General features: G+C 43.3%; 1 protein-coding gene across 3 annotated transcripts in view; it reads right to left on the minus strand.

The window, feature by feature from the left end:
• cnksr3 (cnksr family member 3) overlaps positions 1–24,924 on the minus strand; it is a 153,614-nt gene that overhangs the window by 16,571 nt on the left and 112,119 nt on the right. For all 3 annotated transcript variants that reach the window (XM_080200342.1, XM_080200344.1, XM_080200343.1), the window contains 2 exons: positions 17,928–17,987; positions 2,596–2,664 (listed from right to left, as the gene is read on the minus strand). In XM_080200342.1, the coding sequence (XP_080056468.1) occupies positions 2,596–2,664; positions 17,928–17,987 (129 nt within the window). The remainder of the gene's footprint in view (positions 1–2,595; positions 2,665–17,927; positions 17,988–24,924) is intronic.

Genomic DNA, 24,924 nt, shown 5'->3' on the forward strand with positions numbered 1-24,924 from the left:
AAGGCCATTCACCACCATGGAAAACTGGAATTCTCAGGAAGATACATTCTCACTCTGCATACTTCTCTTGCAAGATAGCAATGAAACATTCTGCTTTCTTGGAACACAGACCCTCAGTAACCTCCTTTCTGCAACGATGGATAGCAAACTATGAGATGTTACAAATAATTGCCAGCTTCCACCTGGAAGGAGGCAAAAGCATAAGAGGTCAGGAATATATCACTGGCAATGCTATCCCAACCATGGTCTGAGCTTTCCATCATGGCTGTATCAGGCAGCAGACTTCAGTAAGGGGGTAAGATATTCTTTTGGAGAGTCAATGCAGATTCAATGGGCCGATTGGCCTCCTTCCCCTTGCAGGGATTCTTCAATAGATCAAACAGGTTACTTTGTCCTGGATATCATCAAGCTTCCTGAATGTTGTTGGAGCTGCACTCATTATGCAGGGCATTCTATTATATCTGACTTACGCCTTGCAGATGGTGGACAGACCTTAGGGACTCAAAGGTGAGTTAGCTAACGCAGAATTCCCTGTCTCTGACCTGCTCTTGTAGCCAGAGTATTTAGTTCAGTTTCTGGTCAATGAATCTCCAGGATGTTGACAGTGGGGAATTCAGTGATGACAATATTATTCAATGTTAAGAGGAGATGGTTAGATTCTCTCTTCTTGGTGATGGTCACTTACCAGTCCAAGCCTAAATGTTGTTCTGGTCTTGCTCCATATGGACAGTTACTACTCAAATGGTACTAAATGCAATGCAGTCATCAGCAAACATTCTCCACTTCTGATCTTATGACAGAAGGAAGACCACCGATGAAGCAGCTAAAGAGGATTGAACCAAGGACTACCCCGAGGAACACCTGTACCAGAGCCTAGGGACTGAGATGATTGGCCTTCAACTACCATAATTATTGTCTTTTGTACTTGGTACGATTCAGTGGAGTATAAAAAGCAGAGAAGGATATCCCCAATTCCCTCTGACTTCAAACTTTGTATGGTTCAGTGTGCCACACTTGGCCAAATGTTGTCTTGATTTCAAGGGCAGTTACTCCCACCATATCTTTGTCACTGAGGTTCAAGTAGAAAATTGTTCCCTGAGCATTCTGGGCAAACGTGGATTTCTACCAAGAGCCCATCTTTCCCTCATGCACACATCCTCTTTGATCTTCAAGCAACCCGATCTGCTTTTTCTCCTCTGTGCATTCTCTGTCATGCTGCAGTCTGAAGGGCTTCATATTACTGCACCCATGTCTGCAAGCAAGTGGTCATGTAGAATCCTTGCAGTCAGGCTAAAACCATTCAGCACATGCCATACCCCACCTTATAGACTTCAGCAACTAAAAACAATTCCAAAAACCATCAAACAGCCAACGGAAAACAATCAGGGACAAGGTGATTTCTCACATTGCAATGTTGGCGTGGTGGGACTGGTCTTAGCTATTGCACGCAGTGGGCTGAATTGCTTCCTTCTGCGCTGTAGGAATTCTATGGGGAGTCTGTGTACACACAGTAGAGTGTCTGAGACAAAAATGTTTCTCAGTGCTGAAAAACCAAGTACAGCAGAACCAAACTTTCTGGCTTACAAATTCATGTCGCAACACCATGTTCATATGTAACTCTCCCAAGTCAAACTTCACTTGCACCGCACAAGTCATTTGGGTGGTTCACTTTGCAAAAGGAACAGCATAAACCCAAAGGAAAACACTAACTTCTGCAGTGGATTAGGACAGCCAAGCAAACATTATAAAGCTCAGCTCAGAATGAAGGTTAAACTAAGTTGTGTGCATGAGTTCCAGGTGTCCGCTTCCCACTTTGCTATGTGAGTGAGAGAGCACTACAGGTAACAGAGGTTAATGCAGAGGGCACTCTACCTTTATGCTACTTAAATTTCTTACAAATCATTATCCTTAAACAAAACAATAAAGATCGCTTACAAGCAAGTCAGAAGGAAAATTCAAGGCTCTCAACTTTCCTTCACCTCTTTCCTCAGCCCCAACCCTTTCTCTCAGTGAAGGGATGGTTAGCTGTAGCAGCTGAATTGTTGCCTGACGATCAGTTATTTCAGTTCAGGTCAGGAACCCAACCGTGAACTATCCTGGTCTGAGGCTAAACAAAACACTGAGCAACCAAATGTCTCAGTGTGGGATAGGCAGGTCATCAGCAGCCTGGTCTCAACCTGTATTTGTTGTGCCTCCCTCTGCAACTTGGCAAAAAGTGTTTTCAGTTGTTCTGGTCTTGCTCCATGCTGTGCTTGTGTTTTCTGTAAAACCTGTAGAACAGAAACAAACCTGTAGGATGGCATAGGGTTTATTAATAGGTTACATGAGGTCGCCCGTCGTACAAAAGATATGGTGACAGTGGAATTTCTGAAATCAAAAGGAGACCTGTGCTTCAGACTTTATCCACTGTACCTTCATGCCATCAAGATAGAAACACTGAAACCTTTAGAAGAATGAATTATTCAGGCACCACGGCACCCTTCAGATCAAATGATAAACTATAGATGCAAGAATAAGCTTAAATGTGGAGCCATTCATTCGTTATCTGTTACAGTGGATCTAAATAAAGTGTTTCATTTACCTATTTGTACTTACCACAGTCTGCTGATTGACCTGAATAACCTCATCACCGGCGTGAATCTTGTGTGATTGATCTGCAGGTGACTGAAAAGCAGAGAAGGAAAAACATTAGAAATAATCCCCCACAGTGACTGACAACTTGATGCAGCCACAAAAATTACAAATACTGTTGACATGCCAGAATTCTCAAGTCCCATTTCTATGCTTAACTTGACTGGTTTTCAGTTCATTTTTTCCACAACGATGAGCTTTGAAAACAATTGGCTGCTAACCAGATCACAGCAATTCAGACTTTATCCTATTAACGTCAATTTGTCAAACTGCTGGTTTCCTTCCAGACACTGGCGGCTCAACTTCAACCTGGAGAGAAAAGTTTAAGTCGTGTTTTTCTGGAGTTGTGGATAACCAAATAATCTTTACAAAAATTTCAGATTTGAAAACATGCTATTCCTCCAATATTGGAATAAAATGCAAGAATTCAAAGGTGCCAAATAAGCTTGAATTCCTCCAGCGAGCTTCATTGATATTTTGATGTCAAAGTCAGCTGATTGCTTAAAAGCTGCTGTTTAATTGCAATAGTAAAAATTGACAGATTAACCAATAGCTGCATTTTATTTTTAAAAAGTGTTACTTTTTGTGATAGGTTGAGAGCAGTGTCTGCATCCCTCACACTACCTCACTTAGCAAAAGGGTTTAAACTATCTGCATGGAAAAAAGGAACAAAAGATAAAGGCAGCTTACATTAAGGCCTAACACCTACATGCATGGAAAAGTGGATCTGAAATACATTGACTAAATGTTCAATCCTGTTTCAATCAGTAGGGGTGCTACAATTGGACCAAGTGCCCAATGCTATGAGGGATTGTGTTGGGATTTTGTGCTCATGATCACAATTTAAGCCCCCTGCATTGGAAATACACTTCTAGATATTATCCTCAGGGTTGGAAAGAAAAAGGGAAATACCCCAAAACTGAACTAGAAGAACTCTTCTCCATTTTGTAGGAAACAAAGACATTCTCAAATCATTTCCTTTTCAGCCAGAAACCCGAAAAGCTCAGACAAAACAAATATTAAAAAAATTAATAGTCTTTGTTAACAAAAACTTTATTTAAAAATAAAAAGTGGAAAACAAAAGAGGACTGGTGCTATATATCCACAGAATCAGAAAACCTGGAGATCGCCAAGTACATTCAACTCAGAAAAGGTATTGTTTTCAACAAATTGCAGTCACGGCTACAATGTGAAGCTTTAAAAGAAGTTAGTTTTTGCGTCAATGTTACTGGATTACAGTCTTCCTCCTGGCCAAGAAACAACTAAGGGGATCAATTACAACAAAACCTGCACAGCGTTTCAGATTCCGCAGTTTAAGAGCAGAAAAGAATTCCTGGCTCAGCAAGAACATCTGGGTCAGGATCATGAGCACAAAAGATGCAAGTTGTAGAAATAACAGACAAAGACAGAAGTACCGCCGTATGTTTGTAAAAGCTCCTCCAGCCACAAGAATATGCTTCACCAGCACTTATAATAATTCAACATGGTTTCAGCTGGGGAACCCACCCTAAAGAAATACCTTCATGTCAACCAGGCAGATTAAATGCTATTGGACCAAGTAGAATACCTAATTTTGGAATAATTGGTGCTGATATTGGGCACCCAAAAAAGAGTCATAACCACACCAATTGCACTTGAACAGCAAACAAACCATTCTTCTTTGCTAACTTAAAGCAAAGACTGCATTTAAAGACTACAGAGATGTAGTGTCAGTACGTGTGAATGCTGAAAATGAAGGATACTTCTAAATTCAATTCTGCTTTCTGTTGCTGAAGCATGCATTTCTCTAAGTTACTGTCTTATAACTTTCCCCTTTATAATTATGATAAGCCTCACTGTGATAATTATGATAAGCCATGGGCAGCATGGTAGCAGCGGTTAGCACTGCTGCTTCACAGCTCCAGGGGCCTGGGTTCGATTCCCGGTTTGGGTCACCCTCTGTATGAAGTTTGCATGTTCTCCTCGTGTCTGCGTGGGTTTCCTCCAGGTACTCCAGTTTCCTCCCACAGTCCAAAGATGTGCAGGTTAGGTTGAATTTTAGCCAAGCTAAAATTGCCCCTTAATGTCCTGAGATGCGTAGGTTAGAGGGATTAATGGGTAAAATATGTAGGCATATGGGGGTAGAGCCTGGGTGGGATTGTGGTTGGTGCAGACTCGATAGGCTGAATGGCCTCTTTCTGCACTGTAGGGTTCTATGATTCTATGATGATTGGTTTATTAAAGGAGAGGAAATTCCATCGTGACTGTGATTCTCCCATCCCATTGCACTGATATTTTAGTGCAGTGGGCCGGGAGATTCTCGTATCAGCTGATTCACGGGGTTCACGCAAGCATTTGTGCCCTGTTTGCATCTCCTAGTGCCAGATTTCTCTGCCAGTCCGCTCTGCACTGGAAATCAGTGGGAAGAGGCAATCACTATTTACATAGTCATTGTAATATAATTCAAATATGGTTAGTGGACCCTGGACTTGCTAGCATCTTCCCCACCCCGCCAGAATATTTCACTCTAGCGGGGATTACAGTAGCTCCCCATTTTCAGGAGCTAATGGCCCGACTCCACTGGAGTGGAAGGGGTGGGAGGGGAGAGATAATTGGGGTGCCCCAGTGGGTTGTGTAATGGTAAGGGGTACCCCCTGGGCATTGCCAGCCTGTGCCCATAACAATTCCCAGGGGGCACATTGGCATTGCCCACTGGACATAGTGCTGCCCTTTTGGCACTGCCCTTCGGGGCAATTGTTGGGGGTGGGGTTCCTGCTGCCACTCTGCAGAGATCAGTGGGGGGAAGGAAGGAGGCCAGCGATCAGGGCAGTCAGCCCGCTTGGAGGAGGAGGGGAGGTCCGCAGATAGTGGCAGGCCATGAGGAGGGAGAGCTGCCGTTACAGGGGTCACGGGGGCTGGCCAGCAAACAGGAGGCCATCAGTGCAGGGCCACTGTGCATGCGCTGGACTCAGCACTGACAGATCGATGCATTCTCAGTGGCCCACTCAGCATGCTGATTTCAGCCTTTCCAGCAGCGATAGACCGCTCTCCCTGAAACTTAATCATATTCATGCTGGTGGCCTCTATCGTGCACAGAGTGTGGGAGATTCTTCTCTGAACTCCCACTGAGAAAAACCAGAAGAAACTCCTCCTTAACTCAGTTGTAAATCTGTTTCCTCTTATTTTGAGCTATGGCCTCTAGTTCTAGTTTCGTCCGCCAGTGGAAACAACTTCCCTGCTTCTATCTTATCTATTCCCTTCATAATCTTATATGTTTCTACAAGATCTCCCTTCATTCTTCTGAATTCCAACGAGTATAGTCCCAGTGTACTCAGTCTCTCCTCATAAGCCAACCTTCTCAACTCCGGAATCAACCTAGTGAATCTCCTCTGCACCCCCTCCAGTGCCAGTACATCATTTCTCAAGTCAGGAGACCAAAATTATACATTGTACTCCAGGTGTGGCCTCACCAGCACCTTATGCAGGTGCAACATAATCTTGCTGTTTTTAAACTCCATCCCTTTAGTAATGAAGGTCAAAATTCCACTTCCCTTCTTAATTAGGTGCTGCACCTGCAAACCAACTTTTTGTGATTCATATACAAGGACACCCAGTCTCTCTGCACAGCAGCATGCTGTAATTTCTTACCATTTAAATAATAGTCCATTTTGCTGTTATTCCTACCAAAATGGATGACTTCACATTTACCAACATTGTTCTCCATCTGCCAGACTCTTGCTCACTCACTTAGACTATCTATATCCCTTTGCAGACTTTCAGCATCTTCTGTACACTTTGCTCTACCACTCATTTTAATGTCATCTATGAATTTTGACATACTATACTTGGTCCCCAACACCAAAGCATATATGTAAATTGTGAACAATTGCAGGTGCCAACGCCGATACTCGAGGCACACCACTAATCACGAAGTGCCAACCAGAAAAACACCCATTTACCCCCACTCATTGCTTTCTGTTAGTTAACCAATCCTCTATCCATGCTAATACATTCCCCGTAACACCTTGCACCTTTATCTTCTACAGCAGCCTTTGAAGCGGCACCTGGTCAAATGCCTTCTGGAAATCCAGATACAACACATCTACTCATTCCCCATTGTCCACTGCACACAACGTTCTCAAAAAATTCCACCAAATTAGTCAAACATGACTTGCCCTTTATGAACCCATGCTGTGTCTTCCCAATGGGACAATTTATATCCAGATGTTTCATCTTCTCTTCCTTGATGATAGATTGAAGCATTTTACTTATTACAGAAGTTAAGCTAACCAGCCTATCTTTTGTCCAACCTTTTTTTAAAGCCATGGCATCACATTTGCTGTTTTCCAATCTCCGGGGACCACCCCAGAGCCCAGCAAATTTTGGTAAATTACCACAAGTGCATTTGCTATTTCACCCACCATCTCTTTTTGTACCCTGGGATGCATTCCCTCAGGGCCATGAGACTTGTCTAGCTTTAGCCCCATTAGCTTGCCTAACATGACCTCTTTTGTGATAATGATAGTTTCTAGATCCCCACCTGCCATAGCCTTGTCATCAACTTTCATCTGGCCACCATTCTACCAACTTGTCTATGTCCTTTTGGCACTGTCGAGTACCTTTTGGAAGTCCCATTCAACAGTATTGCCCATATTCATGTTACCTCAGCAAAAAACACAAGCAAAGTTTAACACACAATTTGGCCTTTTGCTGGCTACCTTTATTTAACCGAAAGGTGCCTAAGTGATCTTAATTCTGTCCCGAATTAACATTTATGCTTCCCCATAATCAAGATCAAGTTGACTGGTCAATAGTTGCTGGGCTTATCTTTACATCCTTTCTTAAACAGGGGCGTAACATCAACAATTCTCCACTCCTCTAGGACATCCAAGCCTAAGGAGGATTGGAAAATTATGATTAGTACCTTCACAGTTTCTCCATGGACATTTTGGTCAATATCATGGGCTGCATCTCATCTGGTCCTTGTACCTTATCAACTGTTAACTATAGTCAGCCTATCCAATATCTTTTTATCAATTTCAAACCTGTCAAGTGTCTGAACTACTTCACTTTCACTATGATCTGGGCAGCATCTTCCTTACTAAAGGCAGATATAGAGTATCCATTTTGTATATCAGCTTTGCTCCCCCAAGTTCCATGTGTAAATCCCCTTTGAGTCCCAAAATGGCCCTCCTACACCTTTCAGAAGTAGAAAAACTACAGCACAAACAAGCCCTTCGGCTCCCAAGTTGTGCCAAATGTGTCCCTACCTACTCAGCTTACCTATAACCCTCTATTTTACTAAGTTCCATGAACTTATCCAAAAGTCTCTTAGAAGAGCTATCAAGTGTTTAGGAAGGATAGGCAGGAGGAAAGAGGGGGTGGCGTAGCTCTGCTGATTAAGGATAGTATCAAGGTGGTAGCAAGGGATGATATCGGAGCCAAAGAGCAGAACGTGGAATCGTTGTGGGTGGAGATTAGGAACAGCAAAGGGAGGAAGATGCTGGTGGGTGTCGTCTATAGGCCCCCGAATAATGATCTGGAGGTGGGGCGGGCTGTTAACACGCAAATAAGTGCGGCGTGCAGGAATGGGACGGCAGTAGTTATGGGAGATTTCAATCTGCATATTGATTGGTCGACCCATGTTGGACGAGGTGGGCTCGAGGAGGAGTTCTTGGAATGCTGCCGGGATAATTTCCTTGAACAGTGTGTGTTGGAGCCGACGAGGGAGCGAGCTATCTTGGATCTGGTGCTATGTAATGAGGCGGGTAGAATTAGGGACCTTGCGGTGAAGGATCCTCTTGGAGAGAGTGATCATTGTATGGTGGAGTTTCTGGTGCAGATGGAGGAGGAGAAAGTGGGTTCCCGGACACGCGTCCTTTGTTTGAATAGAGGGGAGTATGGTAGGATGAGAGAAGAATTGGCGAATGTGGACTGGGGGAGTGCGTTGGAAGGTAGGTCTGCTGAGGAGCAGTGGAGGATCTTTAAGGAGATCTTTCTTGGTGCTCAGCAGAAATTTATTCCGATGGTTAAAAAGGACAGTAGGAAGAGAGGTAATAAGCCGTGGATAACGAAGGAGGTGAAGGAAAGTGTTAAATTAAAAGCGGAGGAATTTAGAGTAGCTAAGAGTAGTGGGCGAGAAGAGGATTGGGAAAGGTTTAAATGTCAACAAAGATTGACAAAGAAGTTGATAAAGGAGGGTAGGAGAAGCTATGAGGCTGGGCTAGCACTTAATATAAAAAAGGATAGCAAGAGTTTTTATAAATATATAAAAAGGAAGAGGCTGGCTAGGGTGAACGTTGGTCCTTTAGAGGATGAGAAAGGGGAGCTAGTGGTAGGGGATGGGGATATGGCTAAGGTCTTGAATAACTTTTTTGTTTCTGTCTTCACGGAGGAGGACGTGAATAATTTGCCGGGTGTTAGCGATGGAAAGGTGGTAGGAATGGAGGGTCTTAATGACATTACTGTTACTAGAGAGGTGGTGCTCGACAGACTGGAGGGGCTGATTGTGGACAAGTCCCCAGGACCGGATGGAATGCATCCGAGGGTTCTGAAAGAAATGGCGGAGGTGATAGTGGATGCCTTGGTGGTTATTTTCCAGACGTCGCTGGATTCCGGGGAAGTGCCGGAAGATTGGAAAACGGCTAATGTTACGCCGTTGTTTAAGAAGGGTGCCAGGCAAAAGGCGGGGAATTATAGGCCGGTTAGTTTAACGTCTGTGGTAGGTAAAATGTTAGAATCCGTCATTAAGGAGGAAATTGCGAGGCATCTTGAAGGGAATTGCTTGATAGGGCGGACGCAACACGGTTTCATTAAAGGGAAGTCGTGTCTGACAAATTTACTGGAGTTCTATGAGGATGTGTCTAGGGCAGTGGATAGAGGAGAGCCGGTGGATGTGGTCTTTCTGGATTTTCAGAAGGCGTTTGACAAGGTACCTCACAAGAGGTTATTGCAGAAGGTCAGGGGACATGGAGTTGGGGGTAGGGTGTTAGCGTGGATAGAGGATTGGTTGTCAAATAGGAGGCAGAGAATGGGGGTCAATGGGTGCTATTCGGATTGGCGGTTGGTGACTAGTGGGGTGCCCCAGGGGTCGGTGCTGGGGCCTCAGCTATTTACCATTTATATAGATGATCTGGAGGAGGGAACCGAGTGCAGGGTGTCGAAATTTGCTGATGACACCAAGATTGGGGGAAAGGCAAATTGTGCGGAGGGTGTGGAGAGTCTGCAGAAGGATCTAGATAGGCTGGGCGAATGGGCCAGGAAATGGCAAATGGAATTTAATGTTGGCAAGTGTGAGGTGGTCCACTTTGGTAGGAAGAATGGTAGGAAGGACTATTACTTACGTGGCGAAAAACTGCAGCAGGCGACGGTGCAGAGGGACCTCGGGGTCCTTGTGCATGAGTCGCAAAAACCCAGCTTGCAGGTGCAGCAGGTGGTCAGGAAGGCGAATGGGATGCTGGCCTTCATAGCGAGGGGGATTGAATATAAAAGTAGGGAGGTCTTGCTGCAGCTGTATAGGGCATTGGTGAGGCCGCAGCTGGAGTACTGTGTGCAGTTTTGGGCGCCGCACCTGCGCAAGGATATTTTGGCCCTGGAGGGAGTGCAGAGGAGGTTTACTAGGCTGATACCGGAGTTGAGGGGATTGAGCTATGAGGAGAAGCTGAATAAACTAGGCTTGTACTCGTTAGAGTTTAGAAGAATGAGGGGAGATCTCATTGAGACGTATAAGATGATGAATGGGATGGATAGGATAGAGGTGGAGAGACTCTTCCCGCTCAAAAAAGACAGTAGGACTAGGGGGCACAGCCTCAAGATAAAGGGGAGGCGGTTTAGAACGGAGTTGAGGAGGAACTTCTTCACTCAAAGGGTGGTGAATCTCTGGAATTCTCTGCCCGTTGAAGTGGTGGAGGCTGCCTCGCTAAATATTTTTAAGAAGCGGGTTGATGGGTTCTTGATAAGAGAGGGGATTAAGGGTTATGGGGAGAGGGCGGGAAAGTGGAACTGAGCCACAACAGATCAGCCATGATCTTATTGAATGGCGGGGCAGGCTCGAAGGGCTAGATGGCCTACTCCTGCTCCTATTTCTTATGTTCTTATGTTCTTAAGACCCTATTGAATCCGCCTCCACCACCACTACCGGCAGCCGAATCCACGCACCCATCACCCTCTGAGTGAAAAACTTACCCCGACATCTCCTCTGTACCTACTCCCAAGCACCCTAAACTGTGTCCTCTTGTGGCAACCATTTCAGCCGTGGGAAAAAGCCTCTGAGAATCCACTCGATCAATACCTCTCAACATTTTATACACCTCTATCAGGTCACCTCTCATCCTTCATCTCTCCAAGGAGAAAAGACCGAGCTCTCTCAACCTATCCTCATAAGGCATGCCACCCAATCCAGGCAACATTCTTGTAAATCTCCTCTGCACCCTATGGCTTCCACATTTTTTCTGTAATGAGGTGACCAGAACTGAGCGCAGTACTCCAAGTGGGGTCTGACCAGGGTCTTATACAGTTGCAGCACTATCTCCCGACTCCTAAACTCAATTCCTCGATTGATGAAGGCCAGAACACCATATGCTTTAACCACAGCCTCAACCTGCGAAGCTGCTTTGAGCGTCCTATGAACCCGGACCCCAAGATCCTTCTGATCTTCCACACTGCCAAGTGTCTTACCCTTAATATTATATTCTGTCATCCTATTTGACCTGCCAAAATGAATCACCACATACTTATCTGGGTTGAAGTCCACCTGCCACTTCTCCGCCCAGTCTTGCATTCTATCTATATCTCGTTGAAATTTCTGACACCCCTCCACACTACCCACAACACCTCCAACCTTTGTGTCATCAGCAAACTTACCAAACCATCCCTCCACTTCCTCATCCAGGTCATTTATAAAAATCACAGAGCAAGGGTCCCAGAACAGATCCCAGGGGCACTCCACTGGTGACCAACCTCCGTGCAGAAAATGACCCATCCACAACCACTGACTTCTGTGGGCAACACCAGGTTTTAGTCCAACCTATTTAAATAGGTTGGACTAAAACCTGGTGTTGTCAGACTTTTTACTGTGTTTACGCCAGTCCAACGCCGGCATACCCACATCATTCTGTGGGCAAGCCAGTTCTGAATCCATAAAGCAGTGTCCCCTTGGATCCCATGCTCCCTCACTTTCTCAATAAGCCTTGCATGGGGCACCTTATCAAAATGTCTTGCTGAAGTCCATATAAACTACATCTACTGCTCTTCATTCGTCAATGTGTTTAGTCACATTCTCAAAAATGTCTAAGCTTATAGAAAATTTTTGGATTCCCTTAGCTGCCAGTATTGTCACATACACTCACTTTGCTTATTCAATTTCCCTCCAAACCCTTTATATTCAGCCTGATTCTCAACTGAATAGGCGTACTTTCTGGCTTATCATCTTAATCTCACATCTTTCCCCTCCTCATGCAGGGAACCTGTTTGTAGGAATCTAACTTGACTATGTCAGAGGTCTTCTTCAGTTACTTTTGCCTAATTTTTGTTTCCAGTTGATCTGGGCAAGATCCATTCTTATCTCAAAGGTAGATTGCTTGACATCCCCCTCCCCTACCCCAGATTGCTCCTGGTCCTTTTCTATAGCCAATATAAACTTTCATGATACAATGGTCACTATTTCCTCTATGTTCCCTTACTGATACTTAATCTACTTGGCCCACCTCATTCCCAAGTGCCTCCTTCCCCAATGGACTGGAAACATATCGTACAAAAATTTCCTCAGCACATTCTAGGAACTCTTTCTCTCTGCTCCTTACACTACTAATATCCAGTTTATACCTAGATAATTAAAGTTCCCCATTATGACTATTCTATAATTCTTGCTTTTCTCTGTAACTTCCTTGCAAAGTTCCTCTATATCCTTCCCTCCATATGGTGACTTATAGACTATCAAGTTTTTTTGTTTCTCAACTCTAGCCAAATAGATTCTGTCTTTGACCCTGTCTAGGACACCCTCCTCTTCAGCAATGTAATGTTTCCTCAAATAAATCCTGCCATCCCTCTCTCTTTCCTGCCTTCTCTATCCTTCCTGAATATCTGTATGCAGAAACATTTAATACCCAGTCCCATCCTCCTTTAAACCATATTTCTATTATAGTCACATCATATTTTCACATGGTTATCTGTTCTTACTGTTCACCAATCATACTTACCACACCCCACCCGTTCACATTCATGCATGGTAATCTTAATTTTGACTTTATTATATCCCCTCTTATTCTAACCTCCCGTAATAGCTCACTCTTTTTTTAAACTCCAGTATTCTCATTATTCGGCACACTGTGGCATTTCTCTGTAGTATTAACTCCTGGTTTCCATCAAGTTAGTTTAAACCCTCCCCAGTAACCAGTAAATTGTAAAAGCTTTAGATTAGATTGCTGCATGCTGTTCTCCATTTCTAACCTAGGACTAACAGATTGGAAGAGAACAAACTTCAATTCGATGAGAAGGGATCTAGCCAGAGTGAAAGGAAAGTAAACACTAACAGGAAGAACTATAACAAAATAATGGTTGATCTTTAAGGAAGAAATGCTTCAAGTACAGGCTAGAAATATTCCCCACAAAGAGAAGGTAGAAGAACCAAAATCCAGGTTCCTTGGAAGACAAGTAATCGAATGGGAAACAAATAAAAGAGAATATAAAATGCATGATTCCTTTGACCCAGAATCAAACCAAATACATTAACAGAGCAAGTGAAAAGGAAAATAAAACTGGCAAAGAGGAATACTGAGAGAGTAGGAGGGACCCCAAACGGGGAGTTAGGAGAGCAAAGAGGGGGCATGAGATGGCTTTGGCAGGTAGGGTTAAGGAGAATCCAAAGGCGTTTTACTCCTATCTTAAGAACAAAAGGGTGGCTAGGGGTAAAATCGGTCCTCTCAGGGACAGACGTGGGGAATTGTGCTTAGAGGCAGAGGGAATGGGGGAGATCCTGAATGAATACTTTGCGTCGGTATTCACGAAGCAGAGGGGCTTGATGTCTAGTACGGTCACTGAGGGAGCGGTAGACCAATTGAAAGATCTATCGATTACGAGGGAAGAAGTGTTAGGGCTTTTAGATGGCATTAAAACCGATAAATCTCCGGGGCCCGATTGCATTTATCCTAGGCTGCTTAGAGAGGTGAGGGATGAGATTGCTGGGCCTCTGACGCGAATCTTTGTTTCTTCTTTGGACACAGGTGAGGTCCCAGAGGACTGGAGGATAGCAAACGTGGTACTGTTGTTTAAAAAGGGTAGAAGGGATAGCCCGGGTAACTATAGGCCGGTGAGCTTAACGTCAGTGGGAGGTAAGTTGATGGAGAGGATTCTTAGGGATAGGATGTATGCGCACTTAGAGCGTTGCAATCTGATTAAGGATACGCAGCATGGCTTTGTCAAGGGGAAGTCTTGCCTTACAAATCTGGTAGAATTCTTTGAGGAGGTGACAAAAACGGTCGAAGGACGAGCCGTTGATGTCATCTATATGGATTTCAGTAAGGCGTTTGACAAAGTCCCTCATGGTAGGTTGGTACAGAAGATTAAAGCTCATGGGATATGTGGTCAGGTATCTAGATGGGTAGAGAACTGGCTTGCAAAGAGGAGTCAGAGTAGCAGTGGAGGGGTCTTTTTCTAGCTGGAGGTCTGTCACTAGTGGGGTGCCGCAGGGCTCAGTACTGGGACCTCTTCTCTTTGTAGTGTATATAAATGATTTGGATGAGGGAGTAGGTGGTGTGATCAGCAAATTTGCTGATGACACCAAGATGGCTGGATTGGCAGGCAGCGAGGAGCAGTGTCTGGCAATACAGCGGGATATTGATAGGCTGGTTGATTGGGCAGATACATGGCAAATGGAGTTTAATCCGGATAAATGTGAGGTGATGCATTTTGGCCGGAATAATGTAGGGGGGAGTTATATGGTAAAGGGTAAGCCCGTAAGGAGTATAGAATCGCAGCGAGACCTGGGGGTGCAAGTGCACAAGTCTTTGAAGGTGGCAGTGCAAGTGGAGAGTGTGGTGAAGAAAGCCTATGGTATGTTAGCCTTTAGAGGAAGGGGTACAGAATATAAGAGCTGGAGTCTAATGTTGCAGTTGTACAGAACGTTGGTTCGGCCGCATTTGGAGTACTGCGTCCAGTTCTGGTCGCCTTACTACTGGAAGGACGTGGAGACTCTGGAGAGAGTGCAGAGGAGGTTTACCAGGATGTTGCCTGATATGGAAGGACTGGGGTATGATGAAAGATTGAAGAAATTGGGGCTCTTTTCCCTTGAAAGACACCGACTGAGGGGGGATCTAATAGAGGTATATAAGATTATGAAGGGTATAGATAGAGTAAACAGAGGTAAGCTATTTCCTATGATAGAGACACGTAGGACAAGGGGCCATGGACTTAAGGTGAGGGGGGAGAGGTACAACACAAATATTAGAGGGAGGTTTTTCACACAGAGGGTAGTGGGGGTATGGAACGCTCTGCCAAGTAAGGTGGTGGAGGCAAACACGCTAGAGTCATTTAAGAATAACTTAGACAGGCACATGACTGGGTTGGAGATGGGTGGATATAGGAGATTGTTTTAAATATGGTTCGTTAGCATTGGGACGTCCCTGGTAATGTAAATGGGTATGGTATGATAATAATGTTTTTCTCTTTTCATTCACAGGTTTTAAGTCGGTCCACCTCGTGTCCAACGAGGAAAATACACTCGATGGGTCGTACTGGGGCCGCTCTTGGTTGTTCAGGATTGGCCTAGTGCTTCATGTCGTTAGTGTGTGCCTAAACTGGACCAGATGCTGGGCAAGACGACAGCTCAGTGACTATCGCTGATTGCTGTGCAGACACATGGATTTGGGCCGGTGTCTGTGGGAGTTTGCGCATTCTCCCCGTGCTTGCGTGGGTTTTCTCTGGATGCTCCAGTTTCCTCCCACACCCCAAAGATGTGCTGTTAGGCTGATTGGCAGGAATAAATTGTCCCTAAATCAGTTTCCCTCAATCTGGATGGCCATAAAACATTAGACAGAGGTCGTGGGAGGAGAGGGGGACTGGTGGTGTTGAGATGGCGGCGCGGGCTCGTTGGGCCGAAGGGCCTGTTTCCCAGGCTGATTTTGTTCTTTATATGAAGTTCTTTATATGAAAATAAAGTGGCTGTTAATACAAAGGAACACAAAATCCATCAAATTCCAAGTGGGTAGTAGAGGTGGGCTGGGGCCTATTAAGACAAAGAAAGTGACGCATGCTTTCAGGTGCAAGATAAAGCTAGAATATTTAATGAGTACCTTCTTGCTTTTTGGCCATCTGCCATTGTACATCTTTAATCTGCTTGGTGTCATATTTTGCTGTATAATGCCCCTGCAAAGCGCCTTGTTAGAGCACTACATAAATATACAGTGAGGTAGATCCATCATTGCTGTGGTAATACTGACAATCGGATAATACACAGCTCACAAATTTCCCAACTACACAGATCTCAGCTTAATGCAGATGAATTTATCTTCATGTGTGTATAGTGCACATTTTTACATTTACACAATTGCTTCAATGACCTTTACTACCAGACCAAAATATCAGTGTTCTGGTGAGTGTGGATGTGCACAAGATGACTTCAGTATCAATGGCATTCAAATTTTCAAAAGGAGGAAGAAAGCATTAATCGGAGTAATTAAAGCTTAACATCTCTAGTAGGGAAATTTCAGAATCTCCAATTAAGGGTGAAGTTATTATGTACAGAAACATACAAAATGTACGCACAGAAAGATGTTATTGAGTCACTTTGATGTTTAAATATATCCATAATTTTTGAGTTTAATCTCAATGACCGCCTATGGCTGGATCTCACCACCTCCCCTCCCAACCAGGACTAGTGCCCCACACAACTCTCATTAGTCTCTTGTGCACATCTCTTTCCACTCTTTCCCTGTTTTCAGCACCCAAATTAAGTCTATAAATGACTGCAGCCCCCCCCACCACGCCACCGCCAACCCCCCTCTTCTCCTTAAAGGGCCCATCTTCAGCCAACCTCTGATCAGGTTTTGGGTATTATTCCTTGTCCTGTGTACTTTGGTTCAGTTCTCAATTTTCGTCACACTTCATCATTTTCTATGTAGAAAGTTTCGTGTAATACAAGTTAATCTCAGCACTTGCTTGAATAATGTTTATTTCATTTTTGTTATAAGGTAATGTTTAGCCATAAGGCAAGATGACACAGTGTAGGCAAGCTTGCATCTACACTAAGTTAATTTACGGGATTTTTTGCAAGTAGAAGTATTCAGTAAACAAATTTACATATGTGGCTACAAAGTAATATTGTCCTGAAAGTACTAACTTTCTGAAATATGCAAGCTGGATTTTTATTTATGCATGCACAGTTCAAAGGATTATTAGTGCTTTTGCTTTTACCCCAGACACAGTCAAACTATTACAAAAGCTAAAATGCCTAATCACTAGGCACATTAGAATCATCACAGAATCCCTACAGTGCAGAAGAGGCATTTAGTCCATCAAATCTGCATCTACTCTGACAGAGGATCTTACCCACGCTCTCTCCCCTGCCCTATCCCTGTAATCCCACACATTTACCACGGCTAGAGGAGATTTACAAGGATGTTGCCTGAATTGGGAGGCATGCCTTATGAAGATAGGTTGAGGGAGCGAGGTCTCTTCTCCCTGGAGAGATGAAGGTTGAGAGGCGACCTGATAGAGGTTTATAAAATGTTGAGAGGTATAGATAGGGTGGATTCTCGGAGGCTATTTCCCAGGGCTGAAACAGTCGCTACGAGAGGATACAGGTTTAAGGTACTGGGGAGCAGATACAGAGGGGATGTTAGGTGTAAGTTTTTCACTCAGAGGGTGGTGAGTGAGTGGAATTGGCTGCCGACGGTGGAGGAGGAGACAGACTCGCTGGGGTCTTTTAAGAGACTTCTGGATGAGTATATGGGATTTAATGGGGTTGGGAGTTACAGATAGTTCTATGGCCTGGTAGGTATGGATATGATTGACGCAAATTGTGGGCCGAAAGGCCTGTTTGTGCTGTAGTGTTCTGTGTTATCTCGGGACACTAAGGGGCAATTTATCATGACCAATCCACCTAACCTGCATGTCTTTGGAAATCGGAGCACCCGGAAACCCATGCAAACACGTGGAGAATGTGCAACTCCATACATACAATCACCCAAGGCTCAGGTCCCTGGAGTTGAGTGACAGCATTGCCAACCGTTGTGCCACCCTAATGCATGCAGGTTCCTGGTTGAATACCCAGAATCACAGATTTACCATTTAAAGCTCAAATTATAAACAAATTTCTTACTCACATTTTCTGTTGTACCAGTCACAACATGTAATCCATCATAGGTTGATTTAATATACATGCCCTAGAAAACAAAAACTATAATCCATTAGAAAGGATTATAAAAAACAGTAATGCCATTCAAATACAATTACCCCCCCTTTACTGACTCAGTGATGCAGTTCCAAAATATTGTTTCCACTTTCAGAATGTGTTCAGGCTTTGAAGGGGGAGATGGTTCAGTCCAATTCAGTTTCTCATCAATGGTAACCCCCCAGGATGTTGATAGCAGAGAATTCAGTGATGGTAATTCCAATGAATGTCTTCTCTTTTGTTTGACCCCCTCTTCTCCCCTTTCAACAAAAGAAAACCCTACACATTTCTACCCTCTTCAGTTCAAAAGAGTCATATTGGACTTGAGATGTTAACTTCCTTTCTCGCTGTACAGATTATGCCAGATCTACTGAGTTTATCCAGCATTTTCTGTTCTATTCAAGAACAATAGCACCACCACATAATAGAAAATTACCTCTTAAAATAAACAGGATATGGCAAAAATTCATTCGCAGAATTCCACTGCTTTAAAAAAGCTAAATTTAAGGTTCAATTGAGTGTCTTCCAATTAAATTGCTACATTTATTATTTTACATGAATTTAGCAGCAAAAAAAATCATTTTTGTTGCTGTGACAACATGGAGTTGTTGAATGTTCTGTTGGTGATGACACCAGCAAAAAATTTCTCCTGTTAAATTGGAACAAGCAGACCAGAGAATGATTTGCGACCTGCAAGCATAACTAAGCATTACACTCAAACTTGAATTTTGCTTATCTTTATACCATTCTCATGGAGAAGATTGTAAAGTTGTGGAAAGATTGACAGAGTGATTAAAAGCCCAAATGCTCCTTCCAATGCTATCATCATTTTTAATACTAAACTATGGGCTGGTTAATCCCTTCCAGCTGGATGATTTTTTGCAAGTCTCACAACTCACATTCATGACACCATCTTCCAATAGCTGCATCTATCCCAATGAAAGTCAATGCAGAATTCAGAGCCAGAGCTTTAGTTTCCAACACTGGAACTGTGTGGAGTGGGTTTTAAATCTCTGAAGGTGAGAATGTTAGCAGCAAAGAGATCAAAAGGGAGCATGGGCTGCTTTGTGATTTCACCATGAAGGTGGAGTTCTAATTTTGACATTATGCACCCCTCCCCCAACTCCAGTTCTGGACTTCCCCCACCAGACGAAATGGATCCTCCCTTTTCACTGCATCAATCCACATCTGAACGTCTTATTTAGATCAACCTGTTTGTCTTCCATGCCCAAGATAACACAAGCTTAAGTTTATGCAATCTCGGCCCCAAGCATTTTAGCTGTCTTATGTGGCATCTCATACATGCAGGCATACTGGAACATCTCCTTCGTGGTCCAATCTTCCACCCATATATGTTTACTTTCCCAAACAGCTTATCCTTATCTAAATTAGCCCAATGTTCAGATAATAACCTGAACATTAATGCCTCACGGTCCTGGTTTATAAATTTAGTACCTAGGTTCCCTACCTGCATCATTTGATGTGTTGTGGCTGGAGTAAACAACAATCTCTCTCTTCATTTTCTTACATGTCAGAACGTCAGCAATTAACACTCCAGCTCAATAACAGAGCTAGAAATGATTCAGAACACATGTCCCATGGGTGCCATCATCTGGAACGGGCAGTGTCCACAAATTCTTAAATTCTGCACTGCTGCCGTCATCTTCTTTGCATTTAATTATTTTACAACAGCTATTTATTGATTTTTGATGCTGACACTATTTGCCTTTGATACTAAACCACGATCAAATGGATTTCATTTGGTTTTCACCTGTCCCTGCTATTCTTCAGTTTATACATCTAACTTCTGACATTTATTTACTCGTTCATTTTTTTGCCTTGGTCTTTTATGTAATAATTGTTCCACAGTTTAGTAGTTCCTTAAATATATCAGAAAACATTCAAGCATGAATACATAATTGAACGTTTAGCATTGGAACCTAGGAATAAATGCTTATTCACTTGTGTTAGCTTGGACACGAGATTCCGTTTTTTTCGGCCACATTACCGTTCTGATTAGCCCACACACAAAATCCTTTGACCCAATTTTTCCCAGTCTGTCCCTCACTCCATGCAGGTGTTCCAATCCCTGCTTAACTAATGTATTTTGAAATTTATGACAGCTATATAGCCTCAGGCCCAGCAAGGATACATCACGCTGAAGTTGCAATTTACTGAAAACAGTTGCACTGAATTTCCTCATACTTTGTATTCAATTGTTCACAACTGAGCTCTTGTTTGCAAAAAAATCATTTATCTAGCACTTTTCAACACATTAAAACATCCTAACACTTCACAACTGCTTTTTCTATATCCAGGTCTGGATGAGCAGAAATTTCCTCCAATTAAATATTGGAAAGACTGCAGCCATAGTCTTGGTTTCTACTACAAATTCTGTTCCCTCAAGTTGTTCCATGTGACACGGTGGCACAGTGGTTAGTACTGCTGCCTCACAGTACCAGAGACCCGGGTTCAATTCTGTCTTGGGTAATTGCGGAGTCTACACATTCTTTCTCTGTCTACGTGGGTTTCCTCTGGGTGCTCTGGTTTGTTCCCACAGTCTGAAAGAAGTGCTGGTTAGGTGCATTGGCCAAGCTAAATTTTCCCTCAGGTGTATCCAAACAAGTGCCAGAGTGCGGCAGCTAGGGGATTTTCACAGAAGTTTCAATGCAGTGTTGATGTAAGGCTACTTGTGACAGAAATAAAAGAGATAAATCATTTTGGAAAAATTGATGGGATCGAAGGTGGATAAAACTCCATGTCCTGATATTCTTCATCCCAGAATAGTTAAGGAAGTGGACCTGGAAATAGTAGATCCAATGATGGTTTTTCTTCCAAAATTCTTTGGACTGGTTCCTACAGATTGGAGGGTAGCCAATCTAAGCCCGCTTTCAAAAAGAGAGGTAGAGAGAAAACAGGGAACCGTAGACCAGAGAACTGAACATCAGTACTGGGGAAGTTGCTGGAGTCTATTATCAAGGATTTCATAATTCAGCATTTGGGAGGCAGTGGTATAAATCAGACAAAGTCAGCATGGATTTACAAAAGGGAAATCATGCTGGATGAAGCTATTGAAATTCTGTGAGGATTTAACCAGTAGAGTTGACCAAAGAGCACCAGTGGACGTGGTTTATTTAGCCTTTCAGAAGCCTTATGACAAGGTCTCACATAATAGACTACTACGTAAAGTTAAAGCACATGGGATCCCAGGTAATGTCTTGAGAGGGATAGAAAGCTGGTCAGCAGATAGGAAACAAAGTTGGCATAAGTGGGTCTTTTCATTATTGGCTGTCAGTGATTAGTAGGGTTCCAAAGGGATCTGTGCTAGGACCCCAGCTGTTCACATTATGTATTAATGATTTAGAAGAGGGAATGTATTATCTCAAATTTGCACATGATACAAAGTTAGGTGGGAGGGTGAGCTGTGAGGAGGATGCAGAGATGCTTCACCATGATTTGGACAGGCTGAGTGAGTGGGCATGGCAGATACAATATAATGTGGATAAATGTGAGGTTATCCACTTTGGTAGCAATAATAGAGGACAGATTATTACTTGAATGGGTGTAAATTCAAAGGAGTGGATATTCAGTAAGATCTTGGTGTCCTCATGCAGAGATAAGAAAGCACACAGGTACTGCAAGCAGTAAAGGCAGCAAATAGTATGTTGGCCTTCATAGTGAAATGACTTGTGTTTAGGGGTGGGGATGTTTGGCAGCAATTGTATACATTGTTGGAGAGGCCACATCTGGAGTATTGAGTTTTGGTGTCCTTCCTTATCTGAAGGAGGATATCCTTGCAATAGAGGGAGTACAGAGAAGGTTTACCAGGCTGTTTCCTGGGATGGCAGGTCTGTCATATGAGGAGAGACTAAGTCAGTTAGGATTATATTCACTGAAGGTCTGGCAGCAGTCAGGAGAGAAAAGAGCTGATGTTGAATCCAAATGATCCTTTGTCAAAGCTCAACCAGGGCTCTGACAAAGGGTCATCTGGACTTGAAACATCAGTTCTCTTCTCTCCTTACTGATGCTGCCAGACCTGTTGAGATTTTCCAGCATTTTCTCTTTTGGTTTTATATTCACTGAAGTTCAGGAGGGAGAGGGGGGATCTCAGAACAGGGGAGATTCAGAAAGAACGTTCCTAATGGTGCGCGAGTCTCGAACTCCGGGTCATAGTTTGAGGATAGTGGGTAAAGCTTTTTGAACTGAGGTGAGGAGAAATTTCTTTATCCAGAGGGTGGTGATTATGTGGAATTCACTACTCCAGAAAGTATTTGAGGCCAAAATGTTGTCTGATTTCAAGAAAAAAAACTAGATATAGCTCTTGAGGCTAAAGGGATCAAGAGATATGGCGGTGACAGGGATCAGGATATTGGAATTCAATGATGAGCCATGATCAAAATGAATGGCAGAGTACACTTTAAGAGCTGAAAGGCCTACTCCTGCTTCTAGTTTCTGACTACAATTAGATAAATATGGAATAAATAAGGATGGAACCCAGCTGTCTCACTTTGGTGGGCAATGATGCAGAGTAGTCATGAGAAACATTTTGAGAAGGAAGAGCAGGGATAGTGTACCTTTGTTACAGTCACATCAGAACTAATTTATGACTCAGAAGAGCCGTTTTGATACTGTGGCAGGGACGATATCCAATTCCAGCACAGAGATCGAGGCAGTGTGGGTATGGATTTGGGAGGTAGTGATGATCAAGATTTTGGAGAAGCAAAAGAGGCTCGAAATGGGACATGAGTTTGCAAGGTACAGTGGATTTTTTTTTGAGGAATGGCAAAGAGAACAGATTTGAAGGGAAGAGAGAGAAGACAGGGCAGCCAACAACATTACACAACATGGCAGCTGGAGAGGAAAATTGGGCGTCAGTAGTTTTGTGGGAATATGGCCAAGACAGCAAGAAGTGAGTACTAGCAAAGACAACGAGAGAGGATAGGAGAAAAATATGAGAAGGAAAGAAGTTCAGGGAATTGGTCTGAAGGGCCATGGAAAGACAGGCAATTCATCAGATAATATCAGTCTTGCTGACAAAAGAATTTCATGAGCTCTCACACTGGTTTTTAAGGAGTGCCTTTGTGTTTAGGTTAAGGTGGAGAAGACAAAGTAGATGGGTTTAAGAATATGCTTTCAATTAAGAAGTCAGGGGATTTGCTTTGAATTCCAGGGTAATCCTGGAATAGTGAGCACTTTTCACAGATGAGAAAGGGATCTTTTTGTGTTTAAATGGTCTGGCCAGATCTGGCAGTGGACAGCTAAACCAGTTGGCCCACCACTTCAGTTATTGCTCTTGGACTTAAGGGAGTTAAGGTGAGAGCCATGCTGGTGTAACGACCATGGTGAGAGAGTAATGGTTTTAATCAGGACTTAGGCATCAAAAATGGAGTTGAAGATGTAGATGATGGGTTGATAGCTACAGAAGTGTGATATAATGAAGGCCAAAGGCTGAACAATTGGGAATAAAAGTTCAGATTCAAGTAATTTCTAAGCAAACATTTACAAGTTACTCCTCAAATACAAGATAAACTACTTCCATGAATTCTTTCCCTCTATAATTGGCAAGTCTAGACAGATTCTTCATAATAAACATGCATGCCTGGGGATTAAGTATTAATCTACCTTATTTCAGGTTATTGGCACTCTTTAATTCCCATGGCTACAGTCTACAAGAAGATCAATGTGTCCAATGATTATTCCAGCTGTTTTAAAAGTTGAGTTCCAGAAATCAGGCCAAGAACATTAGCCTTCTGTTCCACTAGATTTTCTATTTGAACTTGAGGCACACAGCGCTGAACCAATATCAAGCTTGTTAACCCCTAATAGTGGGTGTCAACTCTTTACAGCCCAAAATTGATCTGTACAACTTTCAAAACATACATGAGCAGAGCTTAAATTTGATACTCAACTTGACACATGCTCGGCTAAAGATGATCGATCTCCTCTCCCTGAGGAAACATATCTTCATCAGATAGATGAAAGGCTTTGTGTGCTATTAAAGAAAATTGGCAGCACCCATGGAGAGAAATTGAGTTAAAGCTGCAGGTCTCTGACTATTCATCAGAACTGTGAAACATTCTAAAAGTAATAGGTTCTGAGCATGTGAAAGTGGGGTGGGGGTGGGGGTAAGAATAACAAATGGGAAACCAGTGACTGTGTGTCGGGCAGGAGGGATTAAATGACAAGGTTTCCTGGTGCAGAGTTAACTGTAATGGTAATAGGACAAGAAGAGGTTTGTTATGAAATCCATTCATTGTGTACGTCATATAAACTTGTCTGTAGGGACTGTAACACTAAGATACAGGATGTATAAGATACAGACTCATTTGTCACTGCCAAGTAAGAAGGGTGGGACCTCTTGGAGTGCTTTGATAGGTCACCAGGTCAGTTCAAGAGTCAGTTTGAGTCTGTGAACCAACAAGTGCAGCACGATGGCCCAGTGGTTAGCACAGGTTCCTCATAGCTCCAGGGACATCAGTTCAATTCCAGCTTTGGGTGGCTGTCTGTGCGGAGTTTGCACATTCTCCCTGTGTCTGCATGGGTTTCCTCCCACACTCCAAAGATATGCAGCTTAGGTGGATCGGCAATGCTAAATTGCCACTTACTGTCCCAAGATGTGTAGGTTAGATGGATTAGCTATAGAACGGGGGAGGGGACCTGGGTAAGATACTCTATCAGAGAGCTGGTGCAAACTCAATAGACCGAATTGCCTCTTCTGCATTGTAGGGATTCTACGATTCTAAGTGTCCCAGGTGAGGACCAAAGACAAGGGACAGTAAGAGGTCCCAATGTAAAAAAAGAATCACAGAAACAGGCTCCAACATAAGAACACAGTTGTGAAGAGCAGACTTTAAGAGGCTATTGGACATAGGTATCCCTTTGGAGCAACAGTGCTCTGTTTGGCATGGATGAAGATTTGAAATTATGCT

Source organism: Carcharhinus amblyrhynchos, chromosome 12, assembly GCF_965287045.1.
Source record: "Carcharhinus amblyrhynchos chromosome 12, sCarAmb.v2.hapA, whole genome shotgun sequence".
In the NCBI taxonomy this organism is placed as follows: Eukaryota; Metazoa; Chordata; class Chondrichthyes; order Carcharhiniformes; family Carcharhinidae; genus Carcharhinus; species Carcharhinus amblyrhynchos.